The 23,993-nt window shown below is 35.7% G+C and overlaps 2 protein-coding genes across 4 annotated transcripts in view; both read left to right on the plus strand.

The window, feature by feature from the left end:
- Positions 1-23,993, plus strand: part of LOC106710083 (1-phosphatidylinositol 4,5-bisphosphate phosphodiesterase) — a 43,806-nt gene that overhangs the window by 5,571 nt on the left and 14,242 nt on the right. Inside the window, exons 2-6 of one of the 3 annotated variants that reach the window (XM_045681037.1) lie at positions 14,116-14,244; positions 16,806-16,919; positions 22,710-22,769; positions 23,288-23,428; positions 23,650-23,729. In XM_045681037.1, the coding sequence (XP_045536993.1) occupies positions 14,188-14,244; positions 16,806-16,919; positions 22,710-22,769; positions 23,288-23,428; positions 23,650-23,729 (452 nt within the window). In that variant the 5' untranslated portion in view covers positions 14,116-14,187. Of the gene's footprint in view, positions 1-14,115; positions 14,245-16,805; positions 16,920-22,709; positions 22,770-23,287; positions 23,429-23,649; positions 23,730-23,993 lie in introns of those variants that run through there. The other 2 variants (XM_045681036.1, XM_045681038.1) reach the window with 2 other exon arrangements.
- LOC123721663 lies at positions 7,445-13,932 on the plus strand. The gene is made up of 3 exons (XM_045681057.1): positions 7,445-8,038; positions 8,450-10,897; positions 13,813-13,932. Exons 1-3 carry the CDS (start codon positions 7,445-7,447, stop codon positions 13,930-13,932), a joined length of 3,162 nt encoding a protein of 1,053 aa, XP_045537013.1.

Below are 23,993 nucleotides of genomic sequence, written 5' to 3' on the forward strand. Positions count from 1 at the left end.
ATTTGAAATGATAAACGCTTAAAGCTGCGTATGCAACGACCTTTATATTATAATGTTACTATAGTGACCTATTTATCTAAAGGTGATTTTCTGAGTGAGCGCTTCAACTTTCTGAAGAGAAATTCACGAATATTCCTCCAAAGTTCTATGAAAGTTGTTCATAACAAAGTTATACTTGTCTGAATTATTTAAGGACGTATAAATAATTCATAAATAATATCTAGCAGTGGTTTTCAGTTTCTTATCATTCCAACAAAATCATCGTTGAAAAAACAGCTAAAACAATGCTTTTTGTGGGGGTTTTTCAAAGATGAATTACTCCTATTTGTGTAGTATCTTGGCGTTAATATCATGTAATATATTAGAACAGAATATATGAAAGTGGTACAATATGTGCGTTCTGTCCTTGAAGTTTAATGCTCCTAGTGTAATATACGTCTTGGCCTCAATTTGTTCCAGACTGTTGAAAAATGTAAGTGATTACTTAACTTCTCACGTATGCCCGTACACTTTTGATAAAAAATACGATGTATTTAGATTAAAAAAAATGACGTTATGATAAAAAAAAATCCTTAAAATCCTAGGCTCTCTATCTCTAGACTTCGGTAATCTCAATAACGTGGTTTTGAATAGTAACACTGATTACTTGCAAATGTTTATTTCGTTATCATAACTGTTCATGACTCATACAAATTGTTTTAGTTCATCTCATCTAAGAATAACCGCTGGTGCTGCCAAAATTATATTTCCACATAGTTCCGCGTTTGCGTTACTGTGTTATTACTATAAGCTCTTTTTAACCCAATCGGGATAAACAAACAGCAGAAACTATAGTCCGACAAATATATCTGACCCGGTGTATGTGACAATAAACTACTATAGCTTGTTCAGCGCTTCCCTGTCAATGTCAAATATCACAATACCTTTGTCGCGATAGCGTCTCTTTTACCGGTCCAGATATGTTTGATCAACTATACAAATAATGAATATAAGTATATAATTCAATGTCGGTTTCACGTGAGTTTCAACTGCCAAAAAAACATGTTTTCAAACTGTCGTCCCTCTCATTTTCTTTAAAACGAAAGAGATAACAAGTTTTTGTATTTATTTAATCGTGTCGACATTACGATTTAAAATCTAAACGCGTAGTGTGCCGCTAGCCTTACATTCTCTTTCAACAATATTTACGACTCCCTCCTGCTTTCATAATGAGATATAAATCATTCCTTTACAATAAATTAGCCGTCGTTCTCGTTCGAGCTTCCTCAATGTTTAGGCCAAGGATACATTCTGGACAACATTGTGAAACTTTTTACATTTTGTTAAATCAAATCACAAAAAACACTACCTGCACACAAAGTCATTTAATGGTGAAGTAACCCTAAGTGTAGATATATCACAGTAAACCTACACTAAGGACGTTAGTGGCTAATTGACGACTGATAGCGGAAGTCTAAAAAACAAAATATACAGTAACTTTAACTTCAGAAGTCAAATAAGGTTTTATTTAAGTTAAATTATAAAACTTTATATCTTCGCTATAAAATTAAGGGCAGGTCATCAGGGTATATATTTGACTGAGCATGCGTGGTATTAACTGGGTCAAATGTAAACGGCCACAGACAATGACACTGGACTCAGGCATAGCATTTATCATTTCCACAATCATTTATCATTTTTATTAAACCCATATTAAATCATAAATCAAATAACACCAAAAAATGTAGTCATTTATTCAGCTTAAACGCGTTTTAAAATAGATTTTGTTGTGATTTTCTATACTTTTCAATGATCTTAACCATTTACATATCATGTTATTATTTAAAGCCACTATCATATATACTTTATTAATTTGAACAATATATCTTATTAAAGTTCCTTCGTTTCGTCGGATCCGTTAAAACGCGAGTCTTAAACCGTTAAACTTTATAAGAGCATTTGTTTCGTACCTACTACTCTTGCGGTATGAATTCTCCTCAGCTCTTATATATTTCCTAACTTAATGCGGTACGAATTGTTACATAATGTATCGTATTCCATTATTATACTACAAAGCGATTCAAGCGATAAATTATCAATTCACGGTAAATGTGTGAATGGAATTAGAAGCGTGACATTTCCGCATCGATTGTATCTAGTCACTGTTGATATTTGCTAGTTTGTTGTCTGATAGATTTAATTTTATACATAACTTGTGTACATGCTATATTTGTTTATCATAAGAGAATGATAGAGATAGAGATTTTTTGGTACACTCGAAACTGTCAATGGTACATATCATTTGTATCAGGAATTTAACGTTCTGAATTGATGCATCGCTTGTTTTGTTTCAAATGATGTTTGTTGTCGTTCTATTCTCGTCTTCAAAGGAAACGACGCCAGACATATAGAAGCTATTTCATCCGACGATTCTCAAGCAATTAATTAATAGTTGTTTAGATTAATTAATTAAACATTTGAATAACAGGTCATGGATTATTTATTTTAACATTTATATAAAATAAACGAGACAAGTTGCAGATCATTCACGTTATGTATCGTATCATTTACTATTGAATGAGTCTTTAATCAATCTGAAAGCATTCGATTGAAGTCTGTTTTAAGTGAATGATGGTTAAATTACTGTTTGAACAAGTTTCTATGTAAGATTACAAGTAAAATAATATTTGTAAATTACAGCAAGTATTAGACAGGAATTATTACAAAGAAATTAATCTTTGCTTACTATTATATTAGTAATTACGTATATATTAACAGTTCATTGCACGCAACAAAGAGCTCAGACAAAGAAGGTTAAACAATTCCGTCTTCACAAGTCTGTAAGTACTTCTCTCTTAACATAATATTAGGTCCTTACATATGAAATTGGCGTTTTTCGTACTGGCCAATTTAATCACGAATTTCTCCTCTTTGGTAAGGAATTCCAAATTCAAATTTGTACAGCTATAGACTCATGTATTTGTGGTTCGATGACCGTCATTCGTTTGTTTTTTTTCTTCTGTTTTTTTTCTGTTTGCGTCACTCATTTTACAAAATGGAAAACTAAAAATATCGCATTATTTACGAGTACGAGTTCCACGGTGGCACTAGTGCTGCGGAAACGACTCGAAGGGTGAATGATGTGTATGGCGGTCGTGTTGCAAAAGAAAACACAGTTCGTTTTTGGTTCAACGTTTTCGTTCTGGAAATTTCGATCTGCAAAACAAGCCCCGTGGACGGCCTGAGACTCAAGTTGATAATGAAGAGTTGAAGGCTATTGTGGAAAGCGTTTGGTGGACTAGTGCCGGTATTGTTCATTACAGTTTTCTCAAATCTGGCCAGACTATTACGGCTGATGTCTATTGTCAGCAATTGCAAACCATGATGGAAAAGCTATCGGCTAAACAACCTAGGCTGGTCAATCGCTCCACGCCACTGCTGCTTCACGACAACGCTAGACCACACACTGCGTAACAGACGGCTACTAAATTAGAAGAGCTTCAATTGGAAAGTCTAAGACATCCTCCGTACTCCCCGGACCTTGCTCCAACAGATTACCATTTTTTTCGAAATTTGGATAACTTCTTGCAAGGGAAAAAATTCAACTCCGATGGGGCAGTCCAAATCGTCTTCAAAGATTTTATTGATTCCCGTCCGACTGGTTTTTTTAGTAAAGGGATCAATGAACTACCTATGAGATGGCAAAAGTGCATAGAAAATAATGGTTCATACTTTGATTAATTAAATATATTATATTAAAAAATATTCGACTTTTTTTCCTCCCATACAAAACGCCAATTTCATATGTAAGGACCTAATATTAGCCAAACTCAACAACTCACATCAATTAAGTTCGTGTAAACATTGAAACAATTAACGTCTTTTAGATTTCTCATTTAACTTGTAACAGCAATTCGTCTCGGCGAGAATCAGATAATTATAAGTTATGTAACATACATTTAAAATGCTATTTATATATTTTATTAGTTGTCGCCCGCGACTCCGTCCGCGCGGAATTAAAAAAAAAACTTTATAAGTAGCTTATGTTTTCTTCCAGACTATGGTCTATATCCATGTTAAATTTCATCCAGATGCATTGAGGCGTTCTGGAGATACCTTCAAACAAACATCCATCCATCTAAATAGTCGCATTTATATATTAATATTAGTAAGATTAAATTAAAGGGTATCTATACGTAGAAATGCGAATAGCACTGCTTGTGTAATTTACAACTGCACAGACAACATTGAATTTAAATTATTCATCTCTTACTGCAGCATTAAAGCTTGCTTAACGGTTACTCCAGTGTAGATCTTTTACGCTAAAGGGCTCCTTTACATTATCAACTATGAGTGTGACACTAAGTTAAATTTAATATAGTTTCTTCTATAAGAAATAATCATCGAATAACTAAAATTAGATATAAGGAAAATATGTTTCTGAGATTAATATAATTGTATCGGAATAATGTGACATTAGCAAAAACACCGGATTCGGCAATTGAAATACAACATGGAGGCGACCGCTGATAACACAATTCAAGGACAAAGCATATTGTGTGCACGCTTAATCTGACGTTAACCAATGGACTATAATTGGTTAAGGACATGTATATACCAGATTTTTATAATTGTAATGGATTATATGAATTAAGATTCTGTAGGAAGATAAAAAAACAGTACTTTTATTAAATGCCCTACTTATCGTTAAAATTACATGCAAACAATTTATGCGCATCGTTTGGACTTAGTATAACAAAAAACGGCAAAATATACGGCAGCCGATCGTAGCAGACGTGTTCAATCTCAAACCGTGGCCAAAGTAAACAACGTTTTTAAACTTTTATGTGGTCGTTACGCAAAATAAACGCTTTTTTCTTTCATTGTGACATTTTACAGTACGTTGTAATAAGTTTAAAGATCCGTGAAAAACGAATTGTTGTAACCGAATACCTTGTTTCGATCCAAGGACGAAACTAGGTGAACAGAGTCACGCGTACTTGTGCGGAATTTAAAAAAAACTAAGCAAGTCCCTCCAAACTTTCGCATATATACTAGCTGTCTCCTGCGACTCCGTCCGCATGAAATAAAAAAAAATGTTAATAAGTAGCCTATTTGTTCCTCCAGACTATGCTATACACCTACGCCAAATTTCTGTTTTGGAGATATCTTCTACAAACATCCATCCATCCATTCATCTCAACTATCGCATTTATAATATTAGTAAGAAGTAAGTAAGATTTAACGTAATCTGCAGTGTGTATGATCAGGGGTTTTGTAGGAGTTGTATATGATTTATACTAAATTTTCAACTAAAGTTAAGGGCATCCTAAGTAATTGCTTTCCCAAAGAGTACTTTTCGTAATTATTAATTTCTTAAGTATGGTATTCAAACATTAGTTCTGTCTAGTAAGACGACCTTCGCCCTTAACGACATTTTTATATCTATTATCTAGTTTATAGTAAATTTATACGATCTGACATAAACTGGGATATAAGCTAGTTGTAAAAAATAAACGTTTAAATCTCGTTTAAACAAAACCTTTTCATCTTTACATATCATACTTCTTACTAATATTATAAATGAGAATGTTTAGATGGATGGATATTTGTTTGAAGGTATCTCCAAAAGAGCGTCGGTGGCTCAGGGGTTAAGCACTTGACTTGCAATCTGCAGGTCCTGAGTTCAAATCCCGCCATGTACCAATGTGTTTTTCGATTTTCGATAAACATTTATCCGACGTTCTTATGGTGAAGGAAAACATCGTGATGCAACCTGCACATATCTCAGAAGAAATTCAAAGACATGTGTGAAGTCAACCAACCCGTACTTGGCCAGCGTGGTTGACTATGGTCTAGACACCCCCAACTTGAGGAGGCTCCGAGCCCCTCCTTGGGGACGTATAGTGAGCTTATGATGATGATCTCCAAAACGGCTCAACGGTGATGTAGAATATAGTCTGGAAGAACACATAGGCTACTTATTACGTTTTTTTTTTAATTCCGCGCCGAAAGAGTCGCAGACAACCGCCTGAATCGTCGACCAAATGTAAATAACGTATATTCTGTCCCATTGTTTATTTTTTTAAATACATTTCCATTTGTGAATACATGTTTTGTAATAGTAATGTATTAGGATGTCGGATCTTTCACACCTCGAGCTGCGATTCTGGAAACAATAGAATTTTAATATTCCGGAGCTAGACCGCCAACGGGCAACGAAGTATTATTTATACGTGCTATTTTTTATCTGAATTCTGTTTTTTACAATGTGGTATTTTTTTATTATTCTTTTTTTTATTATATTTTTTAGGTTAAGGATTAAAGTTACCATTAAATTTCAAATGTCTGCTTACAAAATAGTTTTCCACCAAAAGTAAAAAAATTGCTTAGAAAAATGACTTAGTAGTACTTAATCATCTTTAGTCAAAATTAATATTTGGAATAACAATAGTAATTTTTAAAAATTACTAAGATGTTAATAATGACTTTCAGTCTTAACTAATATTATAAATGCGGGTGTTTAGATGGATGGATGGATGGATGTTTGTTTGAAGGTATCTCCGAAACGGCGCAAATGATCTTGATGATATCTATCTATATATATAAAAGAAAGTCGTGTTAGTTACACTATTTATAACTCAAGAACGGCTAAATCGATTTGACTGAAAATTGGTGGGCAGTTAACTTAGAACCAGGAAACGGACATAGGATAATTTTTACCCCGTTTTCTATTTTTTATTCCGCGCGGATGGAGTCGCGGGTAAAAGCTAGTTTGACATAGATGTAGAACATAGTCTGAAAGAACACATAGGATATTTTATTAGGTTTTTTTTTAAATTCCCCTCGGACGGAGTCGAGGGCGACAGCTAGTTCAAAATAAAATTCAAATTACAATTTTCGACCTTATTAAAAGCAATAAACATGAAAGCTTTGATACTTATTTTATCAAATACGAATTTCAATTTCCTAAAAACACGAAATGCTTACTTTTGTATTCAGCAAAGTTTAGGCGCGAGAATTACAAATAGAGGCTAATTTAAATGTTTGTAGAATGAGGCGGGGAGGTGCGGTGTAGGGGAGGGTTGGGTATGAATTATATATCGGTTGGCCACACTGAAACTTTGCGATTGCCATTGAAATTGAAATTATCGCAGTCATTCTCGATTTTATATTTTATAAGGTGTAAGTAAAATTAAATATTAGGTATGTAAATTGATTTGGGTAATTTCTTCCTTTTGTACGTAAGGTTAAGTATTGTCGGTAAACATTTTTTTTGTGTATATTATAGGTACATTAATAATTATTATAAATAAACTCTATGGCAACGTTTGACACTGTCAAAACGAAAAATTTCTCCCAGTAAATTAAAATACAATTTAAATATTTAAACAATCAAAACTAACAATAGAAATGGAAAAGAAACAAACACAAAAGAAACCAGATCACAAAAATCATAGATACAATGAGGAGAAATCCCAGAAGACAGTGTCGCGTTGCCGAATGTGACCTCGCACGCCCAACACCTTCGCGGCCTGCTCTGGTCTGCGCCACGACGGGGGACTGTATACCTGTTGCTCCTCCAGCCCTGATGACATCCAGTGGCGCAGCCATCGTCGGGTCGCCTTTGCCGGCCACTTCGTCTACAACACCGATGAGGAGTGGCCGCCCACCACCGGCTCGCTTGGAATCCTCGGGGGTTAATCCCCCGCCTACGGCTCCCGCAACCGGTGGTGTAGTGCGCCGCATGAGATGGCATTTATTAAATGAAAGTGTCATGCGGGCCTACTTCGGGGCGACAGAGGGTGGAACCAACCTAACGGCGTATCGGCCTAAGATGCTGTCTTTGTTTCAGACCCTTCACCCAAGTGTGTCTGTGACTGCCCAACGTCTATCGGATCAAGTGCGGGTCATACAACGGCGTCACCTGTTAGATGACTCTGTACTTGAGCGACTCCGTCACGAAGCGCGACCCCTTCACAATGCAGCTGAAGTACGTAGTGTTGCACCTGTGGCCCCCGTGGCTGCTGATGTGCTAACGGAACCACCAAGTGAAGAGGTTTGTGTTAGTGATCAGGATATTGAGCGTTTGAGGAGAACTTTGGAAGATGTGATTTTGAATTATAGATCCTTATCAATCAGTGACCGTCCTCGCTTACCACGATTGCCCATTAACAAGCGGAATATATGTATTGTAAATGCTGTAGACCGCTTGTTATCTTCGTATGTGGATTCTAGTCTAGATTTATGCGATACCCATTCAATTCTCTATTGTGGGGCACTGACTGCATGTCGGGTGGCTGGAGTGGGGATTATAAATCCCAATTCAGGTTCCCGTCGTGGAGAAGCTCGCCCCGTATGGCAGTGCAGAATTGAACGGCGCATAAATGTAGCTAGAAGGCTCATAGCGAAGCTTCTTTGTTTTCGGGCGGGTAATAACCGCCCAAAGGTTATGCGTTTCGTGACTCAGGCGTTTGCTGGGACTGGTATCACGTCCAATGAATATATGCCAAGAGTCATGGAACGCATAGACTTCTGGAAACAAAAAGTGTTCGCATGGGCTAATCGCCTAAGAAGGTATAAAGAAAGATCTGAGAGATTTATTCAAAATCGCATATTCCAGAGAGATCAGAGGTGTATTTACCGTATCTGGGAGCAACCACAAAGCCAGGGACTTGATTTACAGCGACCAGATGCTACTGTGACTACTGCGTTTTGGAGCGGTATCTGGTCGGTGCCAATCGAGCACACTGAAGGCGAGTGGTTGAATGTTGTCAGACGCTCGTGTGAAGCGGTTACCGAAATGGAACCTGTAGTTATTACAGGTTCTGACATAAGTGCTGCAATTCGTTCGGTTCCTAATTGGAAAAGTCCGGGCCCGGACGGACTGCAGAACTTTTGGCTAAAATGGTTCCGAAGTTCGCATGAGCGCCTGGCAGCTCAATTTCAATTGGCAATAGAATTAGGCACGCTCCCAGATTTCATGACATCAGGTATAACACATCTGATCTATAAATCTGGATGTTCTACGGACCCTAAGAATTACAGACCAATAACATGCTTGCCTACCATCTACAAGCTCCTTACATCCATTCTGAGAATCAAAATTGAAGCACATATTTGTACAAATAACGTTTTGTCAGCAACTCAGAATGGATGTAAGGTTGGGTCCCGTGGTACCAAAGATTGCCTCCTCATTGATATGGCTATTTGCCAACAGGTTAGACGAAGTAAAAAGAACATTTCTATGGCCTGGATTGATTACAAGAAGGCTTATGATTCGGTGCCCCATGGATGGTTAAGTAAAGTGCTGGAAGTGTATAAAATACATCCTACACTTCGCACTTTCCTTAACTCATGCATGGGACAGTGGACCACAAGCTTTTCCAATCCAGGGCAGGTAAACCTTTCTACTTCCTCTAGCCGGATTGGAATCCGGCGTGGCATCTTTCAAGGTGATAGTCTGAGTCCATTGTGGTTTTGCTTGGCTCTGAACCCTTTAAGCACACTGCTAAAGAGTTCAGAGCTAGGTTACCGTCTACGTAGAGGGGGCGAGATCATATCACACCTTTTGTACATGGATGACCTCAAGTTGTACGCATCGAAGAAGTCTGACTTAATGACTTTGCTTAAAATTACCGACGATTTTAGCAGAGCCATTGGTATGACGTTTGGAGTGGACAAATGTGCGGTCATAAATGTACAAAAGGGGAAGGTTGTAGCTTCTGAGAATCTACAGCTTACTCAGGATGTGTCTCTCGTTTCCCTCTCGGAGAATGAAAGCTACAAATATCTCGGTATGTCGGAAGCATTAGGTATTAATGACAAAGGTATGAAACATCTGGTGAAAGAACGGTTCTTTTGCCGCCTGAAAAAAGTTCTAAAAAGTCTTTTATCGGGTGGGAACAAGTGCCGTGCTTTTAACAGCTGGGTCATGCCAGTCTTAGCCTACTCTTTTGGCATACTGAGATGGTCGCAGACAGAACTGGATGCCTTGGATAGAAAAGTTCGTCGATTGCTTACAGCATACCGGATGCATCATCCACGTTCGTCTGTAATGAGGTTATACATCCCGCGGAAACATGGGGGTCGTGGCTATTTAAATGCCAAGACCCTGCATAACCGCGAGGTGCACAATCTTAGGGAATATTTCCTTAAGGTGAACGTGGGAATGTATCAGGATGTTGTAGCAATGGACAAAGGAGTCACGCCGCTTTCCTTGGCTACCACGAATTGGCGAAGGTTACCGGTACTAAGTGTCTCAGACCGCATTAGTGTATGGAAGAGCAAGGAGTTACACGGTAGGTTCCATCGCGCCTTAACAGGGCCTGATGTGGACCAATTATCCTCCGTGGCTTGGCTGCGCTTCAGCAACCTCTTTGGGGAAACTGAAGGTTTTGTCTTTGCAATCATGGACGAAGTCATCGTAACGAACAACTACCGAAAACATATTCTAAAGGATGGTACGATTGACATTTGTCGGGCATGTCGTCGTCCCGGTGAGTCTATTAGACATATCGTTTCCGGTTGTTCTCGACTTGCGGACGGTGCATACTTGCATAGACACAACCAAGTGGCCAAGATTATCCATCAGCAACTTGCCCTTAAATATGCTCTTGTGGATACTGAGGTACCTTATTACCAATACCAACCTTCACCTGTTCTGGAAAATAGCTATATCACGCTCTACTGGGATCGATCTATTATTACAGATAGGACTATTACTGCCAATAGACCCGATATAGTAATAATAGACCGGTCTGAGGGTTGTGTAATGTTAGTCGATGTCACTATTCCACATGACGAGAATCTCGTGAAAGCTGAAAAAGAAAAATTACTAAAATACTTAGACTTGGCTCACGAGATTACCGCCATGTGGCGTATGAAATCGACTACCATTATTCCGATAGTCGTTTCGGTGAATGGACTGATAGCGAAGAGCTTCGACCAACATCTTAAGAAGCTCTCGCTAAACAGTTGGATTAAGGGCCTGATACAAAAGGCAGTTATTTTAGAAACCGCACGCATAGTTAGGAGGTTCCTGTCTCTGTAGCCCTCACCACTGGTTGTTTGAGTAATGGGATTCCGCAGCCGGTGGTATACTATTTTTTATATAATATATTTTGTTAATTTTTTTTTATAAAATGTATTATATAAATAATAAGATAATAAATGAATAAGAATATAGATTATAATAATTAAATAATAAAATAAAGTCGCAATGTCTCACATTAAACTATCGTACTAATATTATAAATGTGAATGTTTAGATGGATGGATGTTTGTTTGAAGGTATCTCCAGAAAGGCTCAACGGATCTTGATGAAATTTGGCACAAATATAGAACATTGTTTGGAAGAACACATAGGCTACTTATTATGTTTATTTTTAATTCAGCGCGGGCGGAGTCGCGGGCGACAGATAGTTTGTAAATAAAAATAAATATGAATTTTGAAATATATTTGATATCTCAAGGACTCACGGACGCCATCCTTACAAATCCTAGCCTAATCTAATAAGTAGTGTGAACTGAGAGCATCCCATTTGGATTAATACAATACATCAGAGGGTGACCCTCTGACCTAGTTTGACCTCGGCATACCCTGGTAATAATTTCGAATTTACACTTTTGCATTTCCGCCAAATTCGGTAGATGTGATGCGAATTTTCAGACTAAAACTAAACAAATTCCCTGAGTCCCAAAAACTTAACCTTCCTTTTCTTGATGACACGTTCCCTTTGTTTCTTTTAAGTACCAAATGCCAACAGCAGACTAAATTTACATAATAGAGGGGCTTCAGTAGCATTGAGATTTCGAAATAACATTTTTTTGCTGGAGTTTATAGTCTAAATAAGAAAATTTAAAAATGTATTTTTTAAATTTAATTTAATCATTAAAATTAAATTTAAAATAAGATCCATTAAAAGAAGTCATACGAGTGACATCACGTGCACTCGTGCCATGACCATTTAATTGGCTTTACGTTTACAGCAGCCATAAAATGTTAAGGGTGTGTCGAGCTCCGTTTTGACGAGGGTTGCAAAATACATGTTAAATCTATGAAAAGATACCTGATGTATGCGGGAATATTATACGCAATTTTTTTTTATAGTTCTGCGCTAACAAAGTCACAGGCGACTGCTAGTGCTGTGATAAATCTGTAATCTGTAACCCCGTGTAGCACTTTTCCAAAGTCGTAGCAGTTACGTAGGTACTTGGCGTAGCTTATAATGTAATAAATAAAAAAGATACCAATTTATCTAGCACTAGTTGTCGCCCGCAACATCGTCCGCGCGGAATTAAAAAAAACTCAATAAGTAGCCTATGAGTTCTAGATTATGTTCTACATCCGTGCCAAATTTCATTAAGAACCGTTGAGCCGTTCCCGAAAAACCTTCAAACAAACATCTATCCATCTAAACATTCGCACTTATAATATTAGTAAGATTACGAATTTAGGAAAAAAAATTGGGTTCGTTTACAACTCCAACTGAAAAGCTTTTAAGCGAATTAACCTCACAAAAGCAGCAAAGTTGGAAACTCGACCGAGAAACTAGAGAGCTGGCTAGCCTGGCCTCCGCTGGCTCTAATGGATTAACTTGCTAATAGGGGTTAAGAGCACCTAACATTTAATGTGGTCTGCTTTTGTATATCTCATATAAAGTTTTGTTTTAACAATGCTGCTAAACTTAGTTAACATGTAACAAATCTAAGTTACTTTTTAATCAAAATAATTTGTAACCAGCAGTAAAACACACTTATTCTTACCATTTTTATATCAAATAGTGTTTAAAAAAAACTGTTTTCCATTTTATTCTTTCCTTAGTAAATCACACATGCTTGCCTTCAAGATAGGTTATTATCATAGAATAACTTTATGTACATACAAGCGGTCGACCGCAATTTCGTCAAAAATGTATCTTATAATCTGTGTGCATCAGCTATCTTCCCATCAAAATCGGAGCAACCGATTCGCCTATTATTCGAAACAAACGCGGCCTTGCGGACAGACATACAAATAGACAGATAAACATGAAAAAAAATGATTTTTCGTTATGCATTACGTATATAAATCATGTCTACGAAATCTGTTTTATTTTCTATATTATATACAGACACTCCAATTTTATTAATATGTATAAATTTAGATAAATAAACAGTGGTAGACGCCAGCAACAACAACATCCGTTGCACAAATTGGCCGGCTCGCCCGGTAGTAATTCCGCGTTTCGCCTAATAAGTGTGGTGCCGGAGGCCTAATTAGACTATAAGAGGACTAACCTCTTTCCCTTGGCACCCTTTTGGGGTGTGGGGATGTGGATTTGATGGAGGAGGAGATGCATAGGTAGGTTAAATATTCTCTTATTGTGCGTCTCCTCCTTCGTCAATTGGGGGTACAACGGTCGCTTCGCCATTTCGAAATTCATGTGGCCACATGCTCGTTTGCAACTTTGTAATATAAAAAAAATACTAATGTTTTTGTTGCACGTAAAGAGGGGTCATAAGTCGAGGTACGTACGAGCTGTACAATTGAGGAGCCAAGGTTCGATAACATCTCGCGTTCATTGCCGACAGAGATTAAGTAAACGTTCATGATACCACAATTTATAAATTCTGTGGAATATTCCCATAAAACTTACAAAGTGGAATCACCTTTCATTATAAAAACTCTGCTTTATACTTAGTAGTAGTAATAGAATTGTATTTGAATAATACATATACTAATAAATTTACTGTTAATATTATTTGTAAATATAAAAGACGTCAGATCTGTATTTTAAAAATCTAAAAAAGTATTATGTATATTAAACCCATAAACTAATATGTTCCTAGACTTTAGAAAAGTCGTGTCAAAATCATGGTTACCATACGTTCGGAGGTCAGCGCGGTCAGGGGCCGACACGATCCTTGTCGACAGGCACGCGGCCTTCTTCTTGCGGAATCTTCAGATAATTGGGCCGGCCTTAAACGTGGTTTCCTATCTCGTTTTACAAATAAAAAGATTACAGAAGAAAAGATAAGAAAACGGCTACTGTTGACAAAAGAAATCCGGTTAGCCGTAGAACTTCGTCTCTTTAAATCCAAAACACATCTTTATTGTGTACTTAAGATTCAATATTATTACTTTTTTTCTAGGGTTTGAATATGGGCAACTGCTGAACTGTGGTGCGAAGGATTGAGGCACGGCGCTAAACTCAACCCTACACGATGACCAAAAAGTTTGAATTCAACTGGCAGATTCCTGTCCCAGAACCGCTGCTGCAGGTGAGCTAATTTCCTATCATACATCTGACGCAGTGATCTAATCTAATAGTAACCGTGTATTTTCACTGACGAAGCAATGTTAAAAATAATAACATATTGTTTTTTTTTTAAAAAAAACAGCGAGAGAAATGACAATGTTTTTGTGCGAGTGGGTCATCCCTAACCTACCCTGACTTAGTAGTTAACCGCGGTGGCCCAGTGCGAATTGGTTGACTTCTGAAAATCGAAAAACACATTGGTACATGGCGGGATTCGAAACCAGGACCAGACCAGATTACAAGTCAAGTGCTTAACCCCTGAGCCACCGACGTTCTAGAGAGAATACAATATTGTACAAATTAATGTTTATGAAGTGTGCATAATTCAATATTTTAGATAAAGACAGAATTTGTAGTTGGTATATTACTCCATATTTATACCAAGTTCAAAATAATAGACAATTTCATAAGTAAAATAAAAGTTCTACAAGTTTTATAACTTTCGTGAGGCAAAGATTAAACAAACATGAAGTGACTCGAGCGTGTTTAACTTTCCTTCATATAAATTCTTTTCAACTCGTATTGTTCGAGAATATTTTTTCTTCGCGTTTCGTTCAATATATGTATTTGAAATAGTACGAAACGGACATTAGTATATTTAATTAAATTTGATAGTCGATCTTAATATTTCATTCTGCGCTTAATGAGTATAACTGACAATAAATACTTCTACCTACCCCATTTGCTACTGAGGATTTTCTTTTTTTTTTGAGCATTTTTTTTTTGTGCAACTTTAAAAATTATCCTCCCAAGTAGGGTTGGCGACAGTTTTACAAAAACCTTGTGTGCCGACCCCACGTGAGTTGGATAAGGCCAGGAAGATGACAAGTTTAAGAATTATGCTAAATAAATATTTGCAGTTATTGAGTTATTAAATTCATTCTGTCTACCCATTTATATCATAAGTATAAGTATATATTGAATGGGTAATATGAAAAATAAAATATTTATATACAATTAAACATTAATTATCTACGCCCAACTTCATTAAGAACCGCTTTCATAGCGTTCTGCGATAGAACAATACATCAGCTATTGCTAGGGAAGGCTTTTGTTTAGTTATAATAGCTTTTATCTTACAATTAAATAAGGAATAATGTTACATTAGGGCTGCTATATTTGCGGGGCCACGGAAGAAAGCTAAAGCGTTCCCGTGGCGCCCGCCATAATGCGTTAGAGGGCAGTCAGGTTTTAGTGGGTATTCCGGTCACCTTCTGTGACCGGCGAGTCCCACACTCCCTACGCCATTGCACAGCCCGGCGTAGGCGTGCGTAAACGCATTTCCTGACTTTAAAAAAAAAAAAAAAAAAGGGCTGCTATATTTAGATTAAAGTTCTACGTAAATCGTTAGACTTGTAAGGTTAGTTGACACTTGAGATTGTTATCAATTTAACTGACAGCAAAAGCGACGACAACTTAATCTTACTTCTTTCTATAATATTATAAATGCGAATGTTTAGATGAATGGATGGGTGGATGTTTGTTTGGAGGTATCTCTGGAACGGTTCAACGGATCTTGATGTAATTTGGCACCGATGTAGAACATAATCTGGAAAAGCATATAGGCTACTACGTGCTTTTCCACGTTTACGTGCTTACTACGTTTTTTAATTTCGTGCGGACGGAGTCGCGGGCAACAATTAGTAACAATAATAAATAACAAAAAGTATTTACTAAATACTTAATTATTGTGGACATACTGTTCTCTATACCTTCTATTTAAAAAGTCTTAACTAGTCATCCACTAGCTGTCGCCCGCGACTCCGTCCGCGCCGTACGAATTAAAAAATCTGTAGTTTTTATATTCTTCCAGGCTATGTTCTACATCTATGCCAAATTACATCGAAATACTTTGAGCCGTTCTGGAGATACCTTGTAACAAACATTCATCCATCGAAACATTCGCATTTATAATATTAGTAAGATAATTATATAATTTAATAGTGTATTTACTAATAAATTATCTCAATTTTATTGGAATTTTCTATTCATTAAACTCAAGAGATAATCGCTACCTATTTTCTATGTCGATAACAATTTTCAGTGCGGAGAAATTTACGCTTGATAGCTTTCTTTCCTCCGATCCTAATTGTATTGGACGGCACCTTTGTAACGTCAACATTGTTAAAACTGTTCCATACATCGTAGTTTAGTGGCCATTGATCTTATTTTTTACCAAATGATTACTTTTAAAACAAAGAGTTTCAAACAAATCATTTACAGAGCGGATATATTAAAATAGACAGAAAATAGGTTTGCTTCTATAATCTATCAGGCGTTAATATTGTCTAGTAAAAAAAAACAATGCATGTTAAATTTTTATAAAATCTACTTTTAAACTTTGCACTCGCCAGGTGTAGGTGAGTCCGTGGCGCTGAATGTTTTAACCGAAAATCTAAAATCCTTTGAATACAGTATCATAATGTCTACTTCAATCCATTAATTCCCATGTACAGATGGTAATTAACTATGTTTTTGTGGTGTTTCGGTTACGAAAACTCGCTGATTCTTCATCTTGTACAGGGCGCGGTGTTCGACCGGTGGACGGAGGAGAAGGATAATACGGAACTTGAGCAGAACTGCCTCTTCAAGGTCGACGAATACGGATTCTTTATCTACTGGAAAAGCGAAGGCAAGGTAAGAATAAAATAAGGGCTGTTAAATTTCAAAATACTGAGACCCAAATGTAACGTGTAAATCCAGATCAAATCTGAAGAGGGAGTAACCCTAGTGATGTTCATAGTCTGTTGGTGGTGACTCGTATTTTCAGAATCCAAGACCCACTTTGTGACAATATCTTTTGAAGTCAATCGCTAAGTGACCAAACTTGAATCGATTTGTGAATGGTCTAAAAATTCCATTTGAATTTCATGTACTGAACCGTTTCAATGTATTTTCTAAAACTTTGATCTTTATAGGACAAAGGGAAAAAAACATTTTCAAATTCGATGCGAGCGTTTTTTGGCTTCATGCAAATTCCTTTGATCCCACACAAAGGATATCACAAGCCGAGCGGCTAAAGCACTTGTTTGCTTTCAATTATTTGCCTTACAAAGGATATTTTTTCATATGCCTTACGTTCTTTAATTTTGGATATCTTGGGACATTTCACCATATTTATTAGATCCTATATTTATCCTATAAGTTTCACGCTATGTTTTTCTTATATTTTCATACATACATATACCGTTTTGAGTTTTGAACGGCAAAATTTGAGTCGACTTTAAAAGAGACATAAAATTCTCAATATTTCTGCTGGTACCAATAACAAACATTTTTGGAACGAAGTTCCTTATCGCTCGTTGTGAAAGGGGGCTAGACGGAAAAAATTCTTACGAAAAGTTGTCACGACACTTTTTGCTATAGACGAATGAGCGCTACTTCACCATGGCAACGACGTGACACTATATAACGAAAATTCATAGAAATAAAATGTACTTCTTGTGAACACTTAAGGTTTTTATTCATAGAATAAACATTGGTTCCTTCACTAATTAATTGAAAGGAACTTCGTTCCATCCGGGTGTCCCTTGACACCTCTCAAGTTTTTTTATATAACTGTAAGTTTTCACTGCTAAAAAGTATATACAAAAACATATGATTTTGTACATATTATATTATGTTACGAATGTGGGAACTTACGGTAACATTTTCAAACAGCGAATACGGAAATCCAAATATATAACGCGACTATATACCATTCGCAATTCGCAAGTCATGAATAACTTTGCTCTCAGCTGGGAAATGCATACACTATAAACATTGCTTCCATCAGGCACGATAATTTGTTTCTATTTCTATCTTTACAGTCGTGGGTATACGTGATTACTTAATGGTCATTTTTTATAGTATACATTTTCTAATAAGCAAGTGGTCATCTAAATTCACCAAAATATCCCATAGACATTCGCATTTACTATACCAGTTAAAGATTACGGCGATATATCAATCTTTTGTTTATAAGAAAACTAGCTGACGCCTGCGACTAAGTTCGTACGGAATTAAAACAAAAAATTAAATTAGTAGCCGTTGTGTTCTTTCAGACTATGTTCTATATCTGTACCTTATTTCATCAAGATCCGTTCATTCGGTTTGCACCGGAGATACCTTCAAACAAACATCCATCCATCCATCTAAACATTCGCATTTTTAATATTAGTAGTAGTATAGGGTACGGCTTTACAGATCACGGCGATCTTCTTCAGCGATTTTTCGCAAAAAAAAATCTAGTTTTGTAAATAGGTCCATTCAATTAAGAAGTTATGTAAAACACTTTGTTTTATATAAATAATATGTATAATATATAAAGGTCAGAGTGTTTTGAACTTAAAATTAAGTTATCAAGTTCAGATATAACTTGATGTGACCTTTACTCTATGCTTAAATATGATAAGTTAATCATTCCTTCAATTAGATTAACTCAACGTTAACGTCCAACGAAGTCATACATAATAATGTATAATTGAAGGTTATTTATTTGCATTTATAATTTTATCTATTTATTAACCATTGGTTTCTGAGACCATAACCTCTGTATAAAATATATCGTCATCTCTGTCATCTTTCACAAAACAGTGATAACAATGAATTTAAAACGGGGATTTTGGTCTCTAAAACCCACGATTACACTATTAAGATTGTATATAACTGTATTTCCACTATCGAAACATTTGTATAAAACATATTGTCATCCTTTTCGTTATCTTTGAATACCGATAACAAGGTATTAATCGTTTATTTTAAAAGTAGAATTTCACAGTTAAATGCAAACTTAAGTGTATGAAAAAGTACGGTGCGGCAACTCTAGAGAAAACAAAATGGCGTCACCATGTTTCCATAGCGATTTAAAACTGATTCAGAAATGGTTCTGGCTCGTAAAAGGTGCTAAGTTCATGATAACACTAATTTGACAAGTATTACATAAAACTTAAAGGCGGTGTCAGCACGGCACTTAAGCGTTTTGCCCTCTTGGGGTAGCAATTATTTTCTAGGATGAAAATTTGCTGAAGTTAAACGACATCAAAAATATCAAATGACTGACGATATAGCGCCATATTGATTTATGTGATACTAGCTGCCGCCTGCGACTCTGTCCGCGCCCAATTAAAGAAAAACTTAATAAGTTGCTTATGTGTTCTTCTAGATTATGTTCTACATCTGTGCCAAATTTCATCAAGATCCATTGAGCCGTACCTAAGATACCTTCAAACCAACATCCATCCATCCATCTTAACATTCACATATATATATATATATCTATATATATAAAAGAAAGTTGTGTTAGTTACACCATTTATAACTCAAGAACGGCTGAATCGATTTGACTGAAAATTGGTGAGCAGGTAGCTTAGAATCAGGAATAGGACATAGGATAATTTTTACCCCGTTTTCTATTTTTTATTCAATTCTATTGCTAGTTTATAATATTAGTAAAATGAAATCAGCAAACGCATGACGAATGCATGACAAATTTCATGATAATGAGAAGACATTCCTATACTCAAATGTCAACGTTTCAACAAAATTGCATCGTTAACTTGTACTGAAACACATAAAGTTTGCGAATGACCAGGAACAATTCTCCTAAGTTTGGTTTAACGACGTAGTGCAGGTGCGGCCCGTATTAAAGCCACTATAAAAACTCTTAATGACCCTTCAGTTAATTCCAACAAAGCTATCGCCGTTGTCACGATTTACTCTAAACGAGGGTCGATGTACGAACTTTGTTTTTACTATCAAAAATTACCTTAAAATCTTATAGTTACAGTCTAATTTATGTCCACACATTCTCTTCCTACACTTTATAGACTAGAAAACTAAACCTTTTGTATTGTAGTCAGTTTTTTTAGTTCGTACCAAATAAAATGGTATTACTATCATACTAATATTATAAATGCGAATGTTTAGATGGATGGATGTTTCTTTGAAGGTGTCTCCAGAACGGCTACATGGATCTCGATGATATTTGGCACAGATGTAGAACATCGTAATCGCCTTTGTGTTCTCCCAGAGAGTCGCGGGCATCAGCTAGTGTCTTATAATTTCAATTTGTTGGAACAAAAAATGACATTAAAATGACATCTTATATATATAAAAGAAAGTCATGTTAGTTACACTATTTATAACTCAAGAACGGCTGAATCGATTTGACTGAAAATTGGTGGGCAGGTAGCTTAGAACCAGGAAACGGACATGGGATAATTTTTACCCCGTTTCCTATTTTTTATAACGCGCGGACGGAGTCGCGGGTAAAAGCTAGTTGCACTTAAAATTCAATTGAACTTCTTGACCTTGTGATATAACGAGCCTATCTCTTGATTCAAAAGCCTTGTAAGAGCAGGCTTTGATTATCAAGCACCATAAAGAGCGTGGGCCGACCCTTTACAATTAGGAGTAGAGAATTTTCAGACTCTGATTTTTGTAGTATCCTTAAGAAACCTTGATAAAATATTGTGTAATTTTCATGGATTTATATTTTATACAAAGTGTTTCGATGAAAAGTAAATCACGAATACGTTGAAAAAACATCTCTCAAGATTATTTGTTACTTCCATCACAGATAAGATTTCAAAATAAATCTTTATTCTTTCATTAGATCTATTTGTACATGACTGGCCAGAGCTAGTCAAAGAGGTTTTATGTATATACTTTTTTTTATTCATTAATATTGTAAAATGTCATCGAGTTTCAATTGTTATTTTTCTCTTCTTGCTAGTTCTGGCTTTGTGTGTTACTGTTACGGAATTATACATGTTTTTCGTACAATCTTTAATTATTTAACACCACAATACAGTTCACTCGATAACACTATTAATATAATATAAATTTCTCATTTCTGCAACTGGATTCATCAAACATCGAGTATTCCTTTCATGTCATATAGCGTCAGTTCAATACTTGATGTGGGCTTTCATTGGAAGCAATACAAAACCTTCACAAGTCTTCTCATGTTATCTCGATCTGTCTAGCCTGAAGCGGGGCTCGATTGTTGCACATTTCTAGGTCACTTTTGACGTCCACTTGAAACGGAAGTTTTATACAATGTTTTAACTTTGTGTTAACTTTTATCTCAATTTTTACTATGGGATCCGAATCATAATAAGAAGACAAGACTTCTGTCTATTTTAGGTAAATTACATATAACTAGCCCATTAATGGTTGAAGAACAAAATAAATTCTTCAAAGGATCCAGTACTTAAACTGATTAAATAAATCACTAAGAAGCCTCTAAGGGTTAGTTCTTGTATTACGTCAGCAAAGCCTTCAAGTAGCGGAAATAAGTAACAGCATTCTTTAAAATAAAACTTAAATATCTTAATGTAACACCTTGGAGATTACTTTAGAGTAGGTAAATTTGTGCTATATACTGAAATAAAAAAAATACAACAAATTTCATTACTCTGTTAATCTTTCCGATATATTGTGCAATATATTGTACAATAAACACATTAGTTCCGCAGCTTCATCTCTTATTTGGAGTGATTTAAAAACTATGCATTCCTGCGCCTACGCACTTTGAGTAAACATTTGCAATAGATTCCATTTGCTGCACTCCTTGTTGTATGTGTTAATATTTTTATATACTGGAATAATTAATACAACGATATTGATAACATCAAATAAAAAACACATTGATGAGTACAGTTAAGGTTAACGCGCATTTGTCCATCAGTTAACCCATAAAATTTAAACTACATTGGAAAAAGAAATTTTTACAAACAGCAGGTTTATTTTCTAAATAAAATAAAGTTAAAAATCATTTTCCTTACAGCAAAATAATTTTATAGGGGAAATTAAATAAAAACAACAAAGTACTTGTAAATCTTACTTATCTTACTAATATTATAAATGCGAATGTTTAGATGGATGGATGTTTGTTTGAAGGTATCTTCGGAACGGCTAAATAGATCTGAATGAAATGTGGCACAGATGTAAAACATAATCTGAAAAACACATAGGCTACTTATTAAGTATTTTTTTAATTCCGCGCGGACGGAGTCGCAGGCTATATGTAGTTTTAAAATAATGGCTGAATATAATGAGTCTAATATTAAAGCTTTTGATATATTAATTATGTTCCATAATGTTCGCTATAATATTATATTCGAGCGCGCACATCACATAGCAGAAGAAAACGCAATTTCCTCAGAATAACAGATGATTGAAACCGAACGGGAAATGAGAAAGTAGAGCCGAGCGCCGGATATTAGCGTATAACTAACATCAGTTGATGGAGCTTTTAATATTTATACTCAAAGATATGCTGAGATATACCTAAATGGCCAATAAAATAATTACAATTTTACGAATTCACTTAAGCAATCACCCGCACTCATAATCGTAAAGTAGTCTCCCTCAGTGTATATTTATCACCCTTATTAACCAATTCTGAGTAGCTTTTAATACATGAGTGTCTTTTGTTTGTAGGACGGTGACGTAATCGAACTTTGTCAGGTCAGCGACGTCAGATCTGGGGGAGTGCCGAAGGTATTATTTCTTTATTATATTACATTTTACACTTTTTTTAACAATAATTACACTTAGAAGGCATAAATAGAAAAAACAATGTCTTAAGTTAAAAAGAAATATGTTACAACAATAATTTTTATTATATAAAAATAACGCTTTAAGATTAATGCTTGCATAAATAGCTGTAATCCAATCTCAATCATAAATAAAACGCTGTAAAATCAATTAATCCAATTGTTTCTATTGCTATTTGCCGATTATTTTGTAAGCGTGACGTCACGGTTCCAATATGGCCGCCATATGACGTAAAATAATTATATTTACATGGATAATGGCAACACACGGATTGAAATAGAAACGTTATAGAGGCTGATTTGTTTATTCAGTGAGAACGATCAGCGATACATCACTTACGGAATCCGAATTAAAGCTTTTAACATTGACTAATGGCTTTATATTTGATGTAATATTTTATATAAAAGTCCTTGGCCTCTTTCACAAAAAATTACATAGACATTTGACCTTTATTTCAACAGCCGGAATCAAAATTGAGTACGAATCTTTTCAACAAGCACGGTGAGACGTTAGAAGATAAATCTCTGACGATCTGCAGTGGTACCGACTATATCAACATTAATTACCAGCATGTTGTATGTCCAGATGCTGCAACGGCCAAGGTAACATCTAGATATTACTAAAATATTAGTCAATCTTGCTATCTCCTTGCTATATCCTTAGTAATATGAAAGATTTTTGTTTTTTGTAAATTTAAGAAGAAAATTTTAAGTTCATAAAATGATGAGTGATTTCTTAAAAGACTTACCGTGGTTTTCTGTTAGTTTCTTTTAAAAACATTATAAAATATAACCTACAAATATTGTTATTTTGCTAAATAAAGGTATGGCTTGATGGCCTCAGAAAAATCACCCACAATGTGAAAGCGAACAACGTGTGCCCAATGACATGCCTCAAGAAACAGTAAGTGGCATGACTTACGAGCTACATGCATAAGCATGTCTTAAGTGCCGACCTTTGCATGACTTCAGCGCCGCATGCATACGCATGACATTCGTCCAGCTTTCGTGTAACATAATTAAGCATGGCTTTTATGCTGATAAGTTTCAGTTCAGTTGCAGACACTAAATAACCTGCTTTCGTCTATATTTATATGCTTCCTAAACTAAAAAAACCTGTTTTTTGCACATCTAAGACTTGCTTCCTTGTAACACAGTATTTTACGCG

This window comes from Papilio machaon, chromosome 14 (genome assembly GCF_912999745.1).
Source record: "Papilio machaon chromosome 14, ilPapMach1.1, whole genome shotgun sequence".
In the NCBI taxonomy this organism is placed as follows: Eukaryota; Metazoa; Arthropoda; class Insecta; order Lepidoptera; family Papilionidae; genus Papilio; species Papilio machaon.

Excerpts from the sequence above, each read along its gene's own strand:
- LOC123721663 (XM_045681057.1), top strand. The coding sequence starts at position 7,445 with ATGAGGAGAAATCCCAGAAGACAGTGTCGCGTTGCCGAATGTGACCTC. Across the intron at positions 8,039-8,449 it reads CGGAACCACCAAGTGAAGAG|GCGTTTGCTGGGACTGGTAT; the intron begins GTTTGTGTTAGT and ends TTCGTGACTCAG. Across the intron at positions 10,898-13,812 it reads TTATTCCGATAGTCGTTTCG|ACTTTAGAAAAGTCGTGTCA; the intron begins GTGAATGGACTG and ends ATATGTTCCTAG.